The sequence below is a fragment of the Trachymyrmex septentrionalis genome, unplaced genomic scaffold (assembly GCF_001594115.1).
Source record: "Trachymyrmex septentrionalis isolate Tsep2-gDNA-1 unplaced genomic scaffold, Tsep1.0 scaffold160, whole genome shotgun sequence".
Classification (NCBI taxonomy): Eukaryota; Metazoa; Arthropoda; class Insecta; order Hymenoptera; family Formicidae; genus Trachymyrmex; species Trachymyrmex septentrionalis.
Window position 1 is genome coordinate 293,458 of NW_017304759.1, and position 16,933 is coordinate 310,390.

General features: G+C 31.4%; 2 protein-coding genes across 3 annotated transcripts in view; both read left to right on the forward strand.

Annotated features, from left to right (window-relative positions):
• Positions 1-13,562, forward strand: part of LOC108746201 (neuroblastoma-amplified sequence-like) — a 22,011-nt gene extending 8,449 nt beyond the window's left edge. The window contains exons 2-18 of one of the 2 annotated variants that reach the window (XM_018482818.1): positions 3,904-4,138; positions 4,386-4,801; positions 4,902-5,285; positions 5,741-5,948; positions 7,089-7,309; positions 7,387-7,716; positions 7,829-8,034; positions 8,121-8,417; positions 9,178-9,514; positions 9,635-10,062; positions 10,143-10,442; positions 10,531-10,819; positions 10,940-11,257; positions 11,355-11,766; positions 11,866-12,797; positions 12,887-13,012; positions 13,087-13,562. In XM_018482818.1, coding sequence (XP_018338320.1) covers positions 3,904-4,138; positions 4,386-4,801; positions 4,902-5,285; positions 5,741-5,948; positions 7,089-7,309; positions 7,387-7,716; positions 7,829-8,034; positions 8,121-8,417; positions 9,178-9,514; positions 9,635-10,062; positions 10,143-10,442; positions 10,531-10,819; positions 10,940-11,257; positions 11,355-11,766; positions 11,866-12,797; positions 12,887-13,012; positions 13,087-13,362 — 5,715 coding nt within the window. In that variant the 3' untranslated portion in view covers positions 13,363-13,562. The remainder of the gene's footprint in view (positions 1-3,903; positions 4,139-4,385; positions 4,802-4,901; positions 5,286-5,740; positions 5,949-7,088; positions 7,310-7,386; positions 7,717-7,828; positions 8,035-8,120; positions 8,418-9,177; positions 9,515-9,634; positions 10,063-10,142; positions 10,443-10,530; positions 10,820-10,939; positions 11,258-11,354; positions 11,767-11,865; positions 12,798-12,886; positions 13,013-13,086) is intronic. The other variant, XM_018482819.1, reaches the window with a different exon arrangement.
• A 768-nt stretch (positions 13,563-14,330) lies between these two features.
• On the forward strand, positions 14,331-16,541 carry LOC108746200 (hydroxylysine kinase). Its single transcript, XM_018482817.1, has 2 exons — positions 14,331-14,769; positions 15,258-16,541. Exon 2 carries the CDS (start codon positions 15,438-15,440, stop codon positions 16,521-16,523), a length of 1,086 nt encoding a protein of 361 aa, XP_018338319.1. The 5' UTR covers positions 14,331-14,769; positions 15,258-15,437; the 3' UTR covers positions 16,524-16,541.
• The last annotated feature ends 392 nt before the right edge of the window (positions 16,542-16,933 follow it).

The window sequence follows — 16,933 nt, forward strand, 5'->3', positions numbered from 1 at the left end:
CTGTCAAGGGGAGAGTACTTCGAGAGTAACCACATCCCCGTTACAGAATAATTTAATTTGGATTTTTGATGAACCAAGTATTTTGATGAACACAAACTTTTTATACACATCTCGTATAACATGGAAAATTGTTGTGTTATTATATATCATCAAGATTGAAGTAATTTATTGTGTTGAAAATGGAATTTGTACATTTTGAAGAAACGGATGACATGGGGCTCATTAAGTTTGTTGAGATTAATTGTTGCCTGTATAATGAAAAAATACGAGAGTTTAAAACTGTCGATAAAAAAGAAGTATGGACTCAAATCGATGCTACTCTAATCAACAAAAAACCGGATAAGTATAATAATTTTAGAAAACATTGATATTATTTTAGACCTTATTATCATTTTTTTTACCTTTATAGTAAATCATCAAGCCCAAAAAAGGATGAGACAACCTAAGAGCTCGGAGCTATGTGGTTTTGTCAACATAAAAAATACTATGAGCAAGGGCGATTAGGATCGGGTGCAAGGATACCGAGGATTTCCAGTATTTGTCATTTCTTATTCCATATTATAGTTCACGGCAGTAAATATATAATATTATTTATTATTTACTTTTAAAGTTTATATGTGCGTGCGTTTACAAAACATTTCAAATTTTTTTTTATCAGAATCAAATCAAACAGCCTGCATCATGTATTTCCAGTGACGAAGTAGATTCCAATTATTATCAATAAACCGTTACCTACAGTTCTGGACAATACATGTATAATTATTCATGTATATCTGAAAATTATGTGTTAATTATTATGTATATCTGAAAATAATTACATAATTGAAATATACTTTAAAGTAAGAACATAGTCTTGTCATTTACTTGGGAATTGCCATCCTTCTGATTGGCTGAAATGTTATGATGCAAACGATCTAGTATGACTTATTGTGGATGCAAATTTCCTTAAGATTTATGACTTATATTCTAACTTACCACCAATGTCATATGAATTCTGATTAATAGCTTATTGAATGACTATTAAGCAACCTTAAGATGTCATAAGACACTTACAGAGTCGTATTAGCTTCTTTAGACATTACTTAAGACGGTCTTAAAATATTATAAGAATTGACTATGAATATCGGCCTATATATCGATGACTGAGAGACCAATAAAATCGCCAAATAAAGTGAGGTTGATATTGCGTCTAAATTACTAAGTTATTCTTTTCAACGGATTCTTCCCAATTCGATGTTCAAATCAGGCCCATTTTTTTTGCGGAGTTGAATTTTATCTCCTCTTAAGCCTGAATCAGATTACACATTGAAGATTGAGATTAAAGATTGAAAGATTGAAATTTGACCAGTCAAAACAACAGTAGGAGGAATAAAATTCTTTTGTCTTCATTGGTCAAACTTAGTCTTTCAACCTTTAATCTCAATATTCAATGCGTAGTCTGATTTTGGTCTTAAGGCTATAGGTCTCAGACTATCGACTCTGCAAGCCGACCCGACTGCCGAATTGGTTGATCACACTTATTGATGTTTGCCGCCGATTGACTCAGCTGTAAAGAAAAGTAAAATTAATAAAACGAAAATATCTCTCTTGACTGAGTGATTCTGATTAAAGGCTGTTAAAATATTTCTTATTTTAACATTGCGCACATGAATTTCTTCTTTCCTCCCCTTTTTTGCTTGCGACTTATAGGAATTTTCAGAGGGACAATGACAAAAACGTGATGGTATTGCATTTTTTTTTCACTTCTTTTCGGCTGCCTGCTATCAATAAATCCGATGATTCAAAGTGTACCTGAAATAAGGAAAGCATTAAATAAAGAAGCATTTTTTAAATTATTTTTATTTGGATTCTGCATAGCATTTTTACAATGAACACTGATTTCGCACAATCTAAGATTATCCAGGGATCTTGATGCATTTTCTAAAGCAGCATCTGTTTATATCTTTTGATATTAGTCTTCCGTAGGAAGTCGCACTAATGCGTATCTTTCACCGGATTTATTGACCGGATTATATCTCTATGCACAACAAATGGTATTACAAAAAATATATAAAATCAATATCTACCTTAAGAGAATTACATTATTAATGAAACAGGTATTTCTAACTTCCGTAATACTTATTTTTGGCTATGAAATGTTTATTAATTAAATATTCATGACAATATACATTTTGCTTTTTTTCATAATTTTACATAGAAATGATAAATTAACTTACCAACATTAGTCAAAATAATCAAATGTTGAAAAATACATCTCTGTATCTTTATTTTTTTTTTTCAAAGGTAGCCTCCGGTTGGAGGCAAATATAATGTCTTCTATCACACGTGGTACTTTAACACAAGTTACTCTAATTCATCCGGAGAAAGAAGCTAGAAGTTTTTCAAGTTGCTCTAATGTATCTTTATATCTGTTAAATTAGAATAGGTTATAGAGAGAGAGAGAGTACATCTTCATGGAATACAGATGTGCGATCCATACACCAGTCAATCAGAATCACTCACAGTCGTGTGACGAGTTGGCGAGTCTCTTTTTATGATTTCTAACGGACGCATCTCGGCTTGGATGTTATTATTTTTTTTTTTGCTCGTATATTTTTGAAAGTTTGCCGACTTAGATTGAGCTTTGATACACACATAGCTATCCTGCGGTTTTGGAAAACCTGTCCTGATCGTGGTTGCTAGGTCTCGAGCATTGCTGGGACCCGAAGGTCCGTGCGCTAGAGATTTCATTTTTTAACTGGAGACCGGCCGATTGTTTCATTAAAAAAAAGGAGAGAAAAAGAAAAAGGCGCAGGATTTAATTCGTATTTTGCGACCACTGTTACAGACTTTCTTTTTGTTAATAATATTTGACCAACATAAAGTATCAACACAGTCACAGAGACCTTTTTATTATTATTATAAGATTACATACAGTGCTAACACAATTACAATCTTTTTATTATTCGTAAAATAAGATAAACAGCGAACATAATCACAGACTTTCTATTACTTTCCACGTAATTTAAATATACCATACCGCGCGTCATACAAAATTAAACAATACGCTACAACATCTTTAACACAACATAATATTTGCGAAAACCAGCATCTTTCATACATCTATTTAGTAGCTTTTCTATCTCTTTTTTGGCTTTTCTTTTATACATTACGCTTAGTAAAAGTATTTTAAAATAAACATTCTGGACGAAAAACTGTAATAATTATATACGATAACATTACTAGATATTGCAATTAATAAATATCCCACGCGAGCAAAATTTTTTCCCGTCTGCTGGAGAACTGGAGATTGGTCCCGAAAACTGTTCTCCAGTTGAAATCTGGAGTCCTGACAACTGTAGTCCTGATGCGCGTCCGTGCGACGTAACATCGTAGACGTAAGCGCCCAGTGTCCGGGCAGGTGTCATCATTTTCGCGGGCATTGCATCACTATTATTTTTCGTATCTCTCATAAGATGTGATCTTGTCGTATCAACCTCCGTTTACAATTTCGGGAGCCATTAATATAAAAAGAAAAAGAAGAAGAAAAAGAAGGTACCTCGTTATGATTGGTCTTGCTGAGGATCAATCAGAGTCAACAATCGGATCGGCTTGCAAAGTCGGTAGTCTGATATGAGCTTCAGAAGTTGACTGGTAGTCTCTACCAATTCATCGATTTCAACCAAACCCGAGTCACCGACTATCTTTCAGATTCGCTTCTGATTCATCAACTACAGACTACAGACTCATTAGTCATTATAGAATTAGGATAAGAATGTTGACCTCAATCCAACTCTGACCCGACTCTAACCCGATTCGAAATCTTCAATGAAAACTTAGTCATTTAGTACATTCATGCAGGGGGAAATCACAGGGCTATGGAACATTATTGTAGCTGTGACTCTAAAATGTTCCATATTTTAGAAATGCAAGAACGACGCGGCTATCCTTCCAACTACTGGCACAATAAAAAATGCTCTCAGGTATCTCAACAACAGGTATTCCCTACCTGAGAGCATCTCGCAGCAAGTCAGTCTCACGCTACCTTGGAAGTTTGCTGTGGGAGATCATGGTCGGGTACTTGCTATTTTACAAGAGAATATCATTGAGATACGAAAGGCTAAAGATGAATATTCTTCCATAGTAGGAAAAGCATCTGGTAAATAATGTATTAATATATATTATCAATACTATTAACGTTTTTTGATTGATATTTTTCTGTTTGATTTATGTGTAAAATGCTTAAATACATACGTAAGGAATTTTAGTCGTAATTGTAGAACAAATCGTAAGCAAATCGATCAATCACAGTTAAAAGTACTATTTTATGTTTTAAAACGCTTGACCACGATTGATCGATATGCTAAAAATTTTTTAAGTATGATAGCCTTTAATGTCTTTTTTAGCTCCAAAGGATGCCTTTACTCAGTGGCGTAAGCTTGCCTGGAGTCCCGATGGAATGATTTTAGCACTGGCGTCAAGTAGCGGCTATACGTCTTTTTACAACGCACTAGGAAATAATATTTTTAATATAAGCCCGAAAACAATTTCACAGATTCCTCACATTCTTGAAGCTGGTGACGCTATAGCATCCATGTTGTTTCTCAAGCCAAGAATAACAAGTGAAAAATGGACCTATGAATTTATTTTAATTTCGTACAGCGGGTTGCTAAGATCTTATTATATTTCTACAAGTGGTTTCAGTGCAAATTATAATTTTTCTTTTGGAAATTTTTACAAAAACGGTGTTAACATTGTTGTTTATGATGAAAAACATCATTTATTTTATGTTGCTGGAAATATGTTAACACAAAAATTGACGGTAAATAAATAAATAAATATATGTATATGTATACGTATATATATTATATAAATATGATACGTAATCTTTTAAATATAAATATATTCGTATATTGTTTCAGTCTACTGCAGCTGAATCTGGATTAACTTCGTGGCGACTCTTGAATGATTATCCATACTGCAAATTATCATTTACATTTGAAGATTCTGCTACCACTAATTCGCGATTTTCTATATGGAATTTTATTCCTATTTTTAGTTTTCAATCAGAATCAATTATATTTTCCATAAAAATTTCGCCAAATGGCGAGTTTCTGGTTTGTTTACATACGGATGGTTCAGTTTCGCTGTGGAGTTTGCCAAACTTAATATTACAAAAAAAATGGAAGTTGTCTGAACAGTCAGAATATGATATATCTAATCCTTTAGGATTTACAAAATCTAAAAAATTTCCACCAGGATTTACAGAATTTCATCCAATAGATATCGGCTGGTGGAATGATCAGGTAAAATATCTGATCATTTAAAAATACAAAGTTAAACATTTTTTAAGTAATGCTAATTTTTTGCTATATAAATCAAGGATAAAAGGACATGAACCAATTGTACTCATATTACAATAATGTATTATTTAAACGATTTCATCGTATCTATTATCATTTAATAAGCCGTTATGAATTTGTAAAATATATGACTTCGAAGCATATTAAATAACAAGGACAAATTGTTTAAATAACACATTATTGTTGTATATAAGTACTGGCGTAGCTCATTTCCCTTTTACCTTTGATTACAATTTTTAGTTAGCTAAGCTTTACTAATATTTTATGTGTAATGTACACACGCACGCCCGCGCGCGCGCGCGCGCGCGCGCGCACACACACACACACACACACACACACACACACACACACACACACGAGCGCACTATTATTTTTAAAAATATATTTTCTGTTTCAAGGCTATCATAATAGCTCGATATTCAGGCTCCACTTCTGTCTGCTCTATGTGGAACTTAAAAAATCTATTAGGTGTTAGTCCAGAATTTCTAGCAGGACAACCACAAATATGCGAGCTTGGTTTAGAAAAAGGATTTTTATGTTTAGATTGTGAAATCTTTATTACAAGTAAAAAACGAAGTCGAGAACCTAACGATGGTCATTTGTCAGGTTCGTTTATAATATATATATCGTTTATCTATTCTATATTTGATCAATATAATTATCTTAAATATAATATTATTATATATTAGGTTAAGTAAAGTCATCGCGTTTTTTTAAAAGACATCTATCAGTAAAAACCGCAATTACTTTCTTACCAACAATATAAATATATCTTAATAGAGTAAAGTTTCAGCTTTAAAAATCTCTTTTTTAAATTATACGATACGACAATTTTTAATGGAGTTATGAGCAATTAAAGTCAAAATAATTCTTTTATTTAATCCGCGATAACTCAGTAATCAAAAGTCGTAGGGATATTAAAAAAAAACGATTTTGTAGGGAAAGTATCAAGCTTTCACGATAGGTAATCGAAAATTTTCTCAAATTTGTTTTGGACACGTTACAAATCCACAAAGTGAGAAGAAAATTTTTCGTCTTTTTCAGCTCGTAGTTTTTGGTATGTAAAAATTATCAAACTCATATAAACTTAAAAAATGTGATAAGCTTTTAAAAGTAGAGATTTCAAGCTTTAAAACCCTTTTTTAAAATTTGAATTTCATTCATTATTGACGAAGATATTGTATATACAACTTTGAGCTAAAAAATACGCGATGACTTTTTACTTAACCTAATATTAGTCAGGGTTGGCAAGTAACGCATTAATAGTTACCTTATTATAATAACGATTTGATAATGACTGTGAATTTTTTATGATGACTAACATCAGAGTTAGAAAAGTCAATCGTTACTTGTAATGGATTGAAAAAGTCATTTGTTAATGAAAAAAATAACTCCTAATTTGTAACGCATTACTTTTTACTTGTTACTTATATTACATTTTTTAGTAAGTAACGTGTAATGGTGATAAGATACTTTTCAAAGTGACTTTTCTAACCTTAGCAATCTTAGTGTTTACTTAGTTAGCATTACCGTCATAAAAAATTGCAACATTATCATCTAATTGTTTACTATAAAAATAATGACAAAGTAACTGAAAAGTAACGTTCGCCAACCCTGATATTAGCTAATTGTATATATATATATATATATGATCTCTTCATTAAAAAGAAATTTATCATATGTATGTAGATAATAAAATCAATTTATTTCATTTTATAATAAATAGTTCTTTAATCTTATATAAAGAAGCATCATCTGAAAGTGAAAAAGACGACGATGAGTTGGAACCTATTACTATATTAAATTATACTACGAATTTGGTACAAAGCACATTGTATTCAATTACCGATATTGAAAGATTTCAACCAAGAAGAAAGAAATCGAAAGTATTGCATCGAACTTATAGAATTTTGGGCTTAAAAAGCACTACTCCGGAAGAGCTGTACTCTAGAAAAATAAACATTGAAGTATGTGTATAAAGTTTTATTTAATTTAGTTATTGATTAATTTTTATTTATTGAATAACTAATAGGTTTTATTTTAGGAATACGAAGAAGCTTTAGCTTTAGCAAACACATATAATTTGGATACAGATCTTGTATACCAAACCCAATGGAGAAAGTCAGAATTATCCTTGAATGCCATTGCAGAACATTTGAGTAAAATAAGCAAAAGATCTTGGGTTTTAAATGAATGTGTTGTACGTGTTCCTGATACTATGGAAGCTGCAAGGGAATTATTAAATTTCGGATTGAGAGGCGCAAATCTAGAAACTTTAGTAGCTATCGATATTTGTGATAATGACAAATTTGTAACTTCCGATATAGACGACGATTGGCAATCGCTAGATCAAATTACTGTAAGTTTAAAACAGGTAAGCAAAACTATATATGATAATATGTCTTATAAAATACATAGCATTACTTACATATTATGTTATAAGAAAAAATTGTACAAACTTAAGTCAATTTGAAAATCGGGAATAGGTACAGAAAGTCAATGAAATGCTTGAAAAAATAGACATAAAACATTTATCTGAGGCCCAGAAAGATTTAATTAAATATCGGAGGAAACTTCTAAATCATTTAGACAAATTGCTCATATATGAAATTATATTAGAGTCGCCACTCAAATACAAGAAAGAATTTTATGAAGAGTTTCGAAGGTTATCACCTATTAAAAATGCGATTAGGTAATAATATAATAACATATTTTACACTGATGTATTAAATACAATATTATGTATTTTTCTTGTTACAAATATTTTTTAAATTATAGATTTGCCAAAGATAGTGATTATCGAGCCGTTGAAATTATGTTTACCTATTATGGAGAAACTTTATTACCTCATTGGTTAGCAATTATCAGCTTTTTTCCAGAGACTTTGAATATATTAGATTACCAAAAATTGCTACCAGAATGCGATTCAGAAGGTCAATTATTTTTATTAAATCAACGTGAATTACGACAAAAAGATTGGTCAGAAAAACACGAGTTTATTGAAATAATAAATTTCGATTTAGATGATCGAGCAGAAATATTATATGAATTGGATCCCTCATTATTAATATATAGGTATGAATACTTTGTATTATACAGGGTGTCCCGATTTTAAATGACCAAACCTTGGGAGTGTGTAGGGAATCGATAAGTTAAGAAAAAAGTCTTTTAAATACAATATATGCTCATTTTTGTTTTGTTTTAGAGAAGAGCGCAAAAAAAGACAAAACAATAGCTGCGTTCAGCAGAAAAAGCAGCTTTGCAACTGTAAAATTCTTAAATGTGATTAGTTTATATAATACATTTAGATCCAGTGAGAAACTAAGAGCAAGACCAATCATATTAAAGAATTTTATAACAGTTGCAAAGCTGCTTTTTCTGCTGAACGCAGCCATAGTTTTCATTTTTGTATTTATTTATTACTTATTCATTTACACTTATTTATTCACGTTGTCACTTGCATAATGTAGATATTGTTCAAAATGTTGGCCTTTTGCAGCAATGTACGCATTGCAGCTCGTGTTGCAAACTGATCTGGTCAACGTAATGATTCACCGATTCGGCACTCTTCTGTCTGGAATTCGGCGCTCATATTCTCGCATTGCCTCTAAAGCATTGTCGTTGAAGTCGTACACGAAAATAATATTCTAAAAACAATATTTCAAAAATTGCATTGTCTTTTTTGCGAATTTCTTCAAAACAAAGCAAAAACGAGCATATTCCTAAAGGACTTTTTTTTCTTAGTTTATTGATTCCTTACACGCTCCTGAAGTGTGGTCATACAAATTTCTATTTAGTATTTATATTATCTAATCATCAATTATTTTTCTTTTAGAAATACGCAGCTTACACCAGATTTATTACAAACATGGTATAGGACTCGTGCTTATGAAATTGAAAAGAATAGCTCTTTAGTAGATAATGCTTTGCAATTAATTAAAATTGGAAAGTCTCATAATATTGAAGGCCTGGAAGATTTGTTATTAGAATTGGAAACTTTAGATGATCTTGTGTATACAGTACATTTGGAGGATATGCCGTTAGATAAATTAGAGAAAATGAGCAACATGGAGAAGATAAAACTTTTGATGAGTACATCAAATGAAATAAATTTTGTTGAAAATATAAAGAATCTTTTATTGCCTTTTATTAAACGAAGGCATCAATATTTGGTGTGTATAGCAAAATTTAGGTTATTGAAATTATATGTATACGTATATAATTTCAGTGATCTAATATAGTATAATATTATTTTTATATGAATTTTACATAAATTTTTATATAAATTTTAGGATGGAGATCTTCAGAAATTCTTACTAAGTGATTATCTAATCTGTTTAAGCAAAGACGATTTGACGTTTCCAGTTAAATTCTTTGAGTATTTAAAACAGACGCAGGACATTGAAATAATTGGATTGATAGATGATGTTGTTACTTTAGCTTTAGATTGTATATATGCTTGTGACGATCTTGATATGTATGAAAAAGCTAAAGATATTCTAGATTCGATATCGAAAGATCATGATGAAAAAAGGTCAAACGCAACACGAGCAGATGTATATGATATGTCGTTAGAAGAATGTGAAAGAGAACTTGATTGTGTTAGAATTTTAAGCAAATACGGTGTAAAAACAACGTTAAAATTTATACAAAAGAACAGAAACGATCCTGATGTTGCTAAATCATTGTTAATTCGAACGGCAACTAGTTTAAATAAAAGGTTGAGTTAAGCGTATAATATTTATAAATTTTTAATGATTTTTATAATAGATATGAGGGACAATGTATTTATTATTTCAGTTTGATACCTCCAGATGAAAGGGAATGGGCGCAATTATTAAACGATATGTTAGAGATACATGGATTGATTTTTTCATGTATCGCTGTTGAAACCTGCTTCGAAATATGTGTTTCGGCCCGTTTACTTTCCAGAATTAAATGTATTATTCGTAATTGTGTCACTTTAATAGAAACCAAGAAAAATGAAAAATCTTTGTTAAAAGTATCCTATGAGAAAGCAGTTGATCTTATATTAGAAGCGTCCAAAGAATATTTTAATGGTTCAAGAACGCTTACCGATCCACACATGGAATTAGCTAAGTAAGTATCTCTTGTTAACATAATGGCAATTACATATATACAAGTATAATAATTTGTTCTGAAATATAATCTATGTAAATTGTTTTAGAACTTGCTTGGATCTTATTGAAGATGATAATGTAAACATTAAAGAAGAATACGATCTTATTAAATCGCTTCAAATACTGAATGAATTTAATATCGATATATTACCTCTTCAAGTTAGATTAATGATGGATAGATTAAACTTAATTGAACGCTGTTTAAATAATCAAAAAGATGCTTATAAAAATCAACAAAGATTATTAATGTTAGCAACTTCTTTACGAATCGAAGGAAATAACAGTAGACTCCGTGAAGGAAAAATTTCGGAACTAATAGCTAAAAAGGCATTTGAGGTGAGATATATAGTTATCTTCTTTACGTTTTCTTATAATCCAATTTTAAGAATTTTCTTTGAAAAGTGAAACGTAAAGATTGGTATAATATATATCATTATTATATTTCTTATTCCGCAGACTGAAGATTATAATACATGTGCCACGATATGTATGCAATTAGCAGAAAATAATTATCTTCCTGCTTGGGAAATTTGTTTAAATTTGGGACGTTGTGATAATTATCAGGATTTAAAAATTAGACAAAAGTGTCTATGGTTTGCTGTAAATAATGGTCCTAGTGATATATTGGGTAATGTTTTAGAACATATGTATTTATTAGAAATACAAATGCTACATAAGAATTTGGAACTGTGGATGCCCGTTGCGGAATTTGAAAATTTAAAAGATGAAGAAAGTGATACAAGCGAAGATGATTTTACAGATGCTATGACAACGGTAAAAGAAATTACTTTAATGACCGATACTAATTTTAATACTTTTCTCATATATGTATAACGCGAGATATAAAAAAAATATATAATGTAATTTATAGCCGCAGATAGAAACGAAAGAATTTGTTCCAAAAATGTTGGAAACTTCAACAGGAATTGTAAAAAATTCAGCTAACATCATGAAAGAATCTACATTTAATTTAATAAGAAATATCAGTAATACTAATTTTTGGAAGTCTAGATTGAATCTTAACTTTAAAAATGAATTAGAAACTAATGCACAATATGAATTTGAAGTGGAAAACAAGAAAGATACCAATCTTCAAAGTTTTCCATGCTTTTATGAATCCTTACACGAACTATATAGAATAAGTGTTAATGAGATGAGTTACAATAAATATTCTATGACAGACGTAGAAAATACAAAATTAAAATGTTGCCAAGCGCTTTTAAGAATAACCATATTGAGCGAATCCTCTTGTTATGGGCTAGAAATAAGTGACATTAATCATTGTAAGTATCATATTATTAAAAATATATTTAACAAAAATTTAATCGTAAATGAATTACATTTATGTAACGAAAATTACAAAATTATTTTATTAATTTCAGTGCTTTTAGAATGCGCAAAACACACTATGTCAAATGATTGGTTACTTAGTATGGCGTATCTATTAAGTTTAAACAGAGATCGTATCTTAGATGTTCAAACAATCTTTATAGATTTTCCACAAACTGAATTGTATATGCAGACTGCGCTCTATTACTATTCATTAGAATTGTATAAGAAATTATACACTAATTGTGAGAAGTTATATTTATACAGTCCATTAGATTTAGTGAAAATTATGCTAGTTGCAGCACAAAAGTCTGAAGAATGTGATATTGTTAAAACATTACAATATTGGCAAAGTCATCTACTCGGTGAAGCACATATTACTAGTATGAAACAAGTGAAAGTAAAAGATATAAATACATTAGAACTGGGGCAAATTACTACCCATGTACATTCTGAAGAGACTATGAAAACCTCAAAATTCATTAATGAAGAACGAGTATCAGTAGAATGTATTGATGTTACTAATATTCCATCAAATTCTAAGGCGAATGAAGATTTGAAAATAGTTATCTCAGATAATATTGAGGCCGTAGAATGGACAGATGATTGGGGTGATTTTTCCGATGATAGTATGGAAGCAAATAACGATAAGAAGGATAAAATTAAATCCAAAGAAATTTTACAAGAAGAAACCGTTCTTTCTCTTGATCACATCATTGCCGAGTGTGAGACAGAGGAAGATCGATTTAAGCTATTTAAGAAACGATTCAATCAAATCAATAATTTAGAGCAATATCAGGAAGTAAAAAAAATAATATCGCAATGGCCGAAATTTAATATGCCAGATCATATCACAATAGATAATCATCCAGTTTTAAAAATGATGAAAGTGATAATTGCGCTTATAGAACCGAATACGGCTGATTTTGAAAAAATAATATTAAAAGAGCATGAGAAACTCATTGAATTATTAGCATCTAAGGAGGTATTGTAACGAATTGCATTATTTCCTTTTTTATAGGTAATTAAATACTGTACTTATTTTTAATATATTTTATAATATATATATTTTAGATCCTCAAACAGTTTTTGAAGCTCGAACGAGATCACATTAGCTTTGTACAAAGCCTTTACATAAGATTATGCACTCAGGATGTCTTGATGCACAAAGAAGCAGTAATTCTTATTAAAGAACAGCAGGTCATTGTCGTCTGTCTATTCGCCTACGAAAAGTTAACTCTTAAAATGTACATAACTCAATTTTATTTTTTCAGACTATTTTATTACCATCATTAATACTGGAGAAACTTTTCCGAAATGATTTAACAGCATTGTTTAGACCAGATCACATTGTATACAAACAGATTATCGAATATGTCTTTGTAAATGAATCTTTAATCGGTATTGAGGAAAATGCAAAAATACTTATAAATGAGTTAAAAAAACAGAAATATATACTAGAGGCTTTGCATATTATAAAATTAATGGAGAGAATATCACCGGTCTTATGCACATTTGATACTTGTTTTCAGCTATTAATACAGGAATGAATCCCGAATGTAAAAAAAGAATTGTGATGTATGTTGAATATAAAGGGAGATTACAGAAAGATATTTATTACCAGTAATCTCTCTATTTTGTATAAAAATGTTTAAAAGACATACATGCGATATGGAATTTAAAGTTGCCTCAGTTACAAAGTTTATTATATTTCATCGTAATAAGGAAAAAACGTAAGAAAGACTGAAACAATTTTAAATCCTTTCGCAAAGCTTTCTATGACTATATTTTGAAAGATTTATGTATCTTTTGTGTATATATATATATACATATATATATATATATATATATATATATGCGTGTGTGCGTGCGTGCGTGCGTGTGCGTGCGTGCGTGCGTGCGTGTGCGTGCGTGTGCGTGCGTGTGTGTATGTGTGTGTGTGTGTGTATGAAAGAATTTATTTGTAAATATGTATAATTACAAATTGCGTTGTAAGGAATAAAAATCAATTTGATGAAGAAATTCAGATAGTGTCTAACTAATGTCTCATACTCATGCCTTATCAATCCTTTTGTGAAAGAGTGGGTTAGCTTTATCCAAACCAAAGGGAGTAAACTCTCTCAATTTAATGTATCTCAAAGATAATAACTGGGTAAAAACTATAGTCCGATTGAAATTTCGGTTTCGACTTCGATTTCAGTCAGTTTCAGTAAAAAAATCAGAGTTTTGGTTTGTTTTCGGTTTCGGCCGAGAATTAAGAGAAAATTTCGATAAGTAAACCGAAACTGTACAAATTTCAACACGTTGGCGAGCATTCGAAAAACTACATGTATTGTTGGCTGATCGGCGCAGATTGCCGCAAATCACGCGCTATTTCTTTTTTTCTTTATTCTTTTTTACTTGCCAGAACGCCATATGTTTAGTGTCTGAAGTTCCTTATAACTTATAGAAAATTTCTTATAATTTAAGGAATAATAAGACATTAATAAAATCTTATTTTTAAAAAGTACATAAATTTCACATATTTTGACATTTTTCAATGACTCTGAAAATCATATGGTGTAAGATTTATCCAATTTCGGTTTCGTTTTCGGTTTCGGCCGAAATTGAATAAAAACTGAATATTCGTTTCAGTTTTAGTCGGAGATAAAAAGTGGTTTCGGTCAGACTCTAGTAATAACTCCACAAATGCTATCTCCGTTGGTTTTATCAACTGATAAGATTGAATCATTTAGTCACCGCGATACGTTATATCGTGCTGCATCGTGTATGCTCAATTACTACTGATGTAAATATCATTGCGCGTTTGTACCCTCCAGTTGTGCTGAATGTCAACGATGATTGAGCGTGGACTACGCTCCCCGCACACATAATCGCTTGTCTAGCTTAGCAAACCGTTCCATCCAAGAATTTAGTTTGCCGCTTCCTTTGGTTGAATAAACACGTCCTTTAGTCGGGTAAGTCGATATATTTATACATATGTCTGCGGTCGCGAATATCCGCTTGCTTATTGCGGGTGTTATTTATAAATGTGTATCTTTGTATTTAAAATACTTAAAATTTCTTATTATCTTTGTTGAATCTACCGAACACAACAGTAAATGCTTTCTTTTACTTTAATTTGTAAAAAATATGTGACAAATTTATTTATATATTACTTCTTCGAAATAAATTATTCATTTGTTCGATGTTGAAAATTATGTTTAAAATGTATATATGTATGTTTCGCGTGCACTAAATATGTTTTAAATAAAATTAAAGTAATAATACAATCCAATTACCATTTGATAAGAAATGAATAGCAGCCTTTGTTATCGCAACAATATCAAGTTTTATTAATTACAATTTATTTTTTATTTGCTGGTGTTCCCAATTAATTAATAAATTGTTCTCATTTCTACACTAATATACAAAAATTTTATAGCTGTAGTTTATATCTGTACAGTTTAACAATTAATCAACCGAAGAACAAAGAAGATATTCCAGCTACGGCTTTGTTCGCTGTTCCAAACGCTCTTCCTCTCGCTCTCTCTCTCTTCGCTGTGCAGGGAACGTATTTCTTTTTTCATCGTCCCGGCTTCTCCCTTAATAACTCAGTTATTTTTGCGTCGTGCATCGCGACAGTATGGAGTACAATGATACGCTGCTCATCCCAGGTCAGCATATACGTCCGCCCGTAACCGAGGAGACAGCGGTCGCACTGCTGAAGCGACTCTACGGTATGAGGGCGACGAGTGTGCGTGAACTGAACTCTTACGACGATCGCAATTACCATATGATATGTGATGGGACGACCGTGAATCCACACGCAATCAGCCCAGAGAAGGCCGGTTATGTCCTTAAGGTGATCAATTTCTTGGATTCTCGCAAGACCGATGTGATAGAAGCGCAGACAGAATTAATGATTTTCCTCAATCAGCAAAATGTCTGCTGCCCATTACCGATTAAGAATATGAACGGCGCGTACTTTTCTTTGGAGACTCTGAAGAACGAGAATACCATGGAGAAGTATGCCGTGAGACTGTTAGTCTATCGTCCCGGTGAGTTATTGTACCATGTAAAAATAACCGACGAATTGTTGCGCAAGGTCGGCAGCTTTACCGCGAGAATCGATGAAATACTCACGGGCTTCAATCATCCCGCTTTCGACAATCACAAATCATTGTGGATGTTGACTTCAGTGCCGCGAGTGCAGCAATTCACGTATGCAATCAAGAGTTCGTTGGATAAACAGCTGGTGCACGACGTGATCGTAAGTTTCCAAAGAGAAGTGTTGTCAATCACAGACCAGCTGGAACAAACGATCATACATGGTGATCTAAATGAGCATAACATTCTTGTAAGTCCCGACGGTAAAGATATTGTCGCTGTGATCGATTTCGGTGACTGTCACAGGACTTGTTGTATTTTTGAGCTAGCGGTAGTTCTTTGCTACATGATCCTACAAACAGCCAATATAGAAAAAGGTAGATACGTCGTGGAAGGTTACGAAAAGATCAAGAAACTGACCGACGTAGAGAAGAAGATTCTTAAGATTAGCGTATGCGCCAGGATATGCCAGAGCTTGATAATGGGCGCTTACTCGCACTTGCACGATCCCGAAAATCAGTATTTGCTGACCACACAGAAAACCGGATGGATGTTACTAAAGAGATTGTGGCCCATGAGTCGAGAAGATGTGATGCAAGCTTGGGGATTAACTGTTTCCTAAACAAGTAATATTGATCAGTTTGATTAACAAATTAAATCCGAATTAACAAATTAAATCCTTAATTAAGGAATTAATTAAGAAACTAAGATTATTTACTGGTTTAGTTATACATTTTTCTATAAATATTTGAATGTATTTAATGATTACCTATTGGAAATAATTATGCAAAATTATAATTATTAGATTGGATCGGTGGAAACAGAGATATTGAACTCAGAATAATTTATTTTAGTATCACATTTGATATATCTACTAATTTCTAAACGTTATTAATCAGTAATAGAGTATTATTGAGCGTTTTCAATTGCAATAATTTATTACATTTATATATATATATATACACACACATATCATACGCATTATTAAAAGGAATACGGAGTAAGGAGAACCTTTTATATATATATATATAT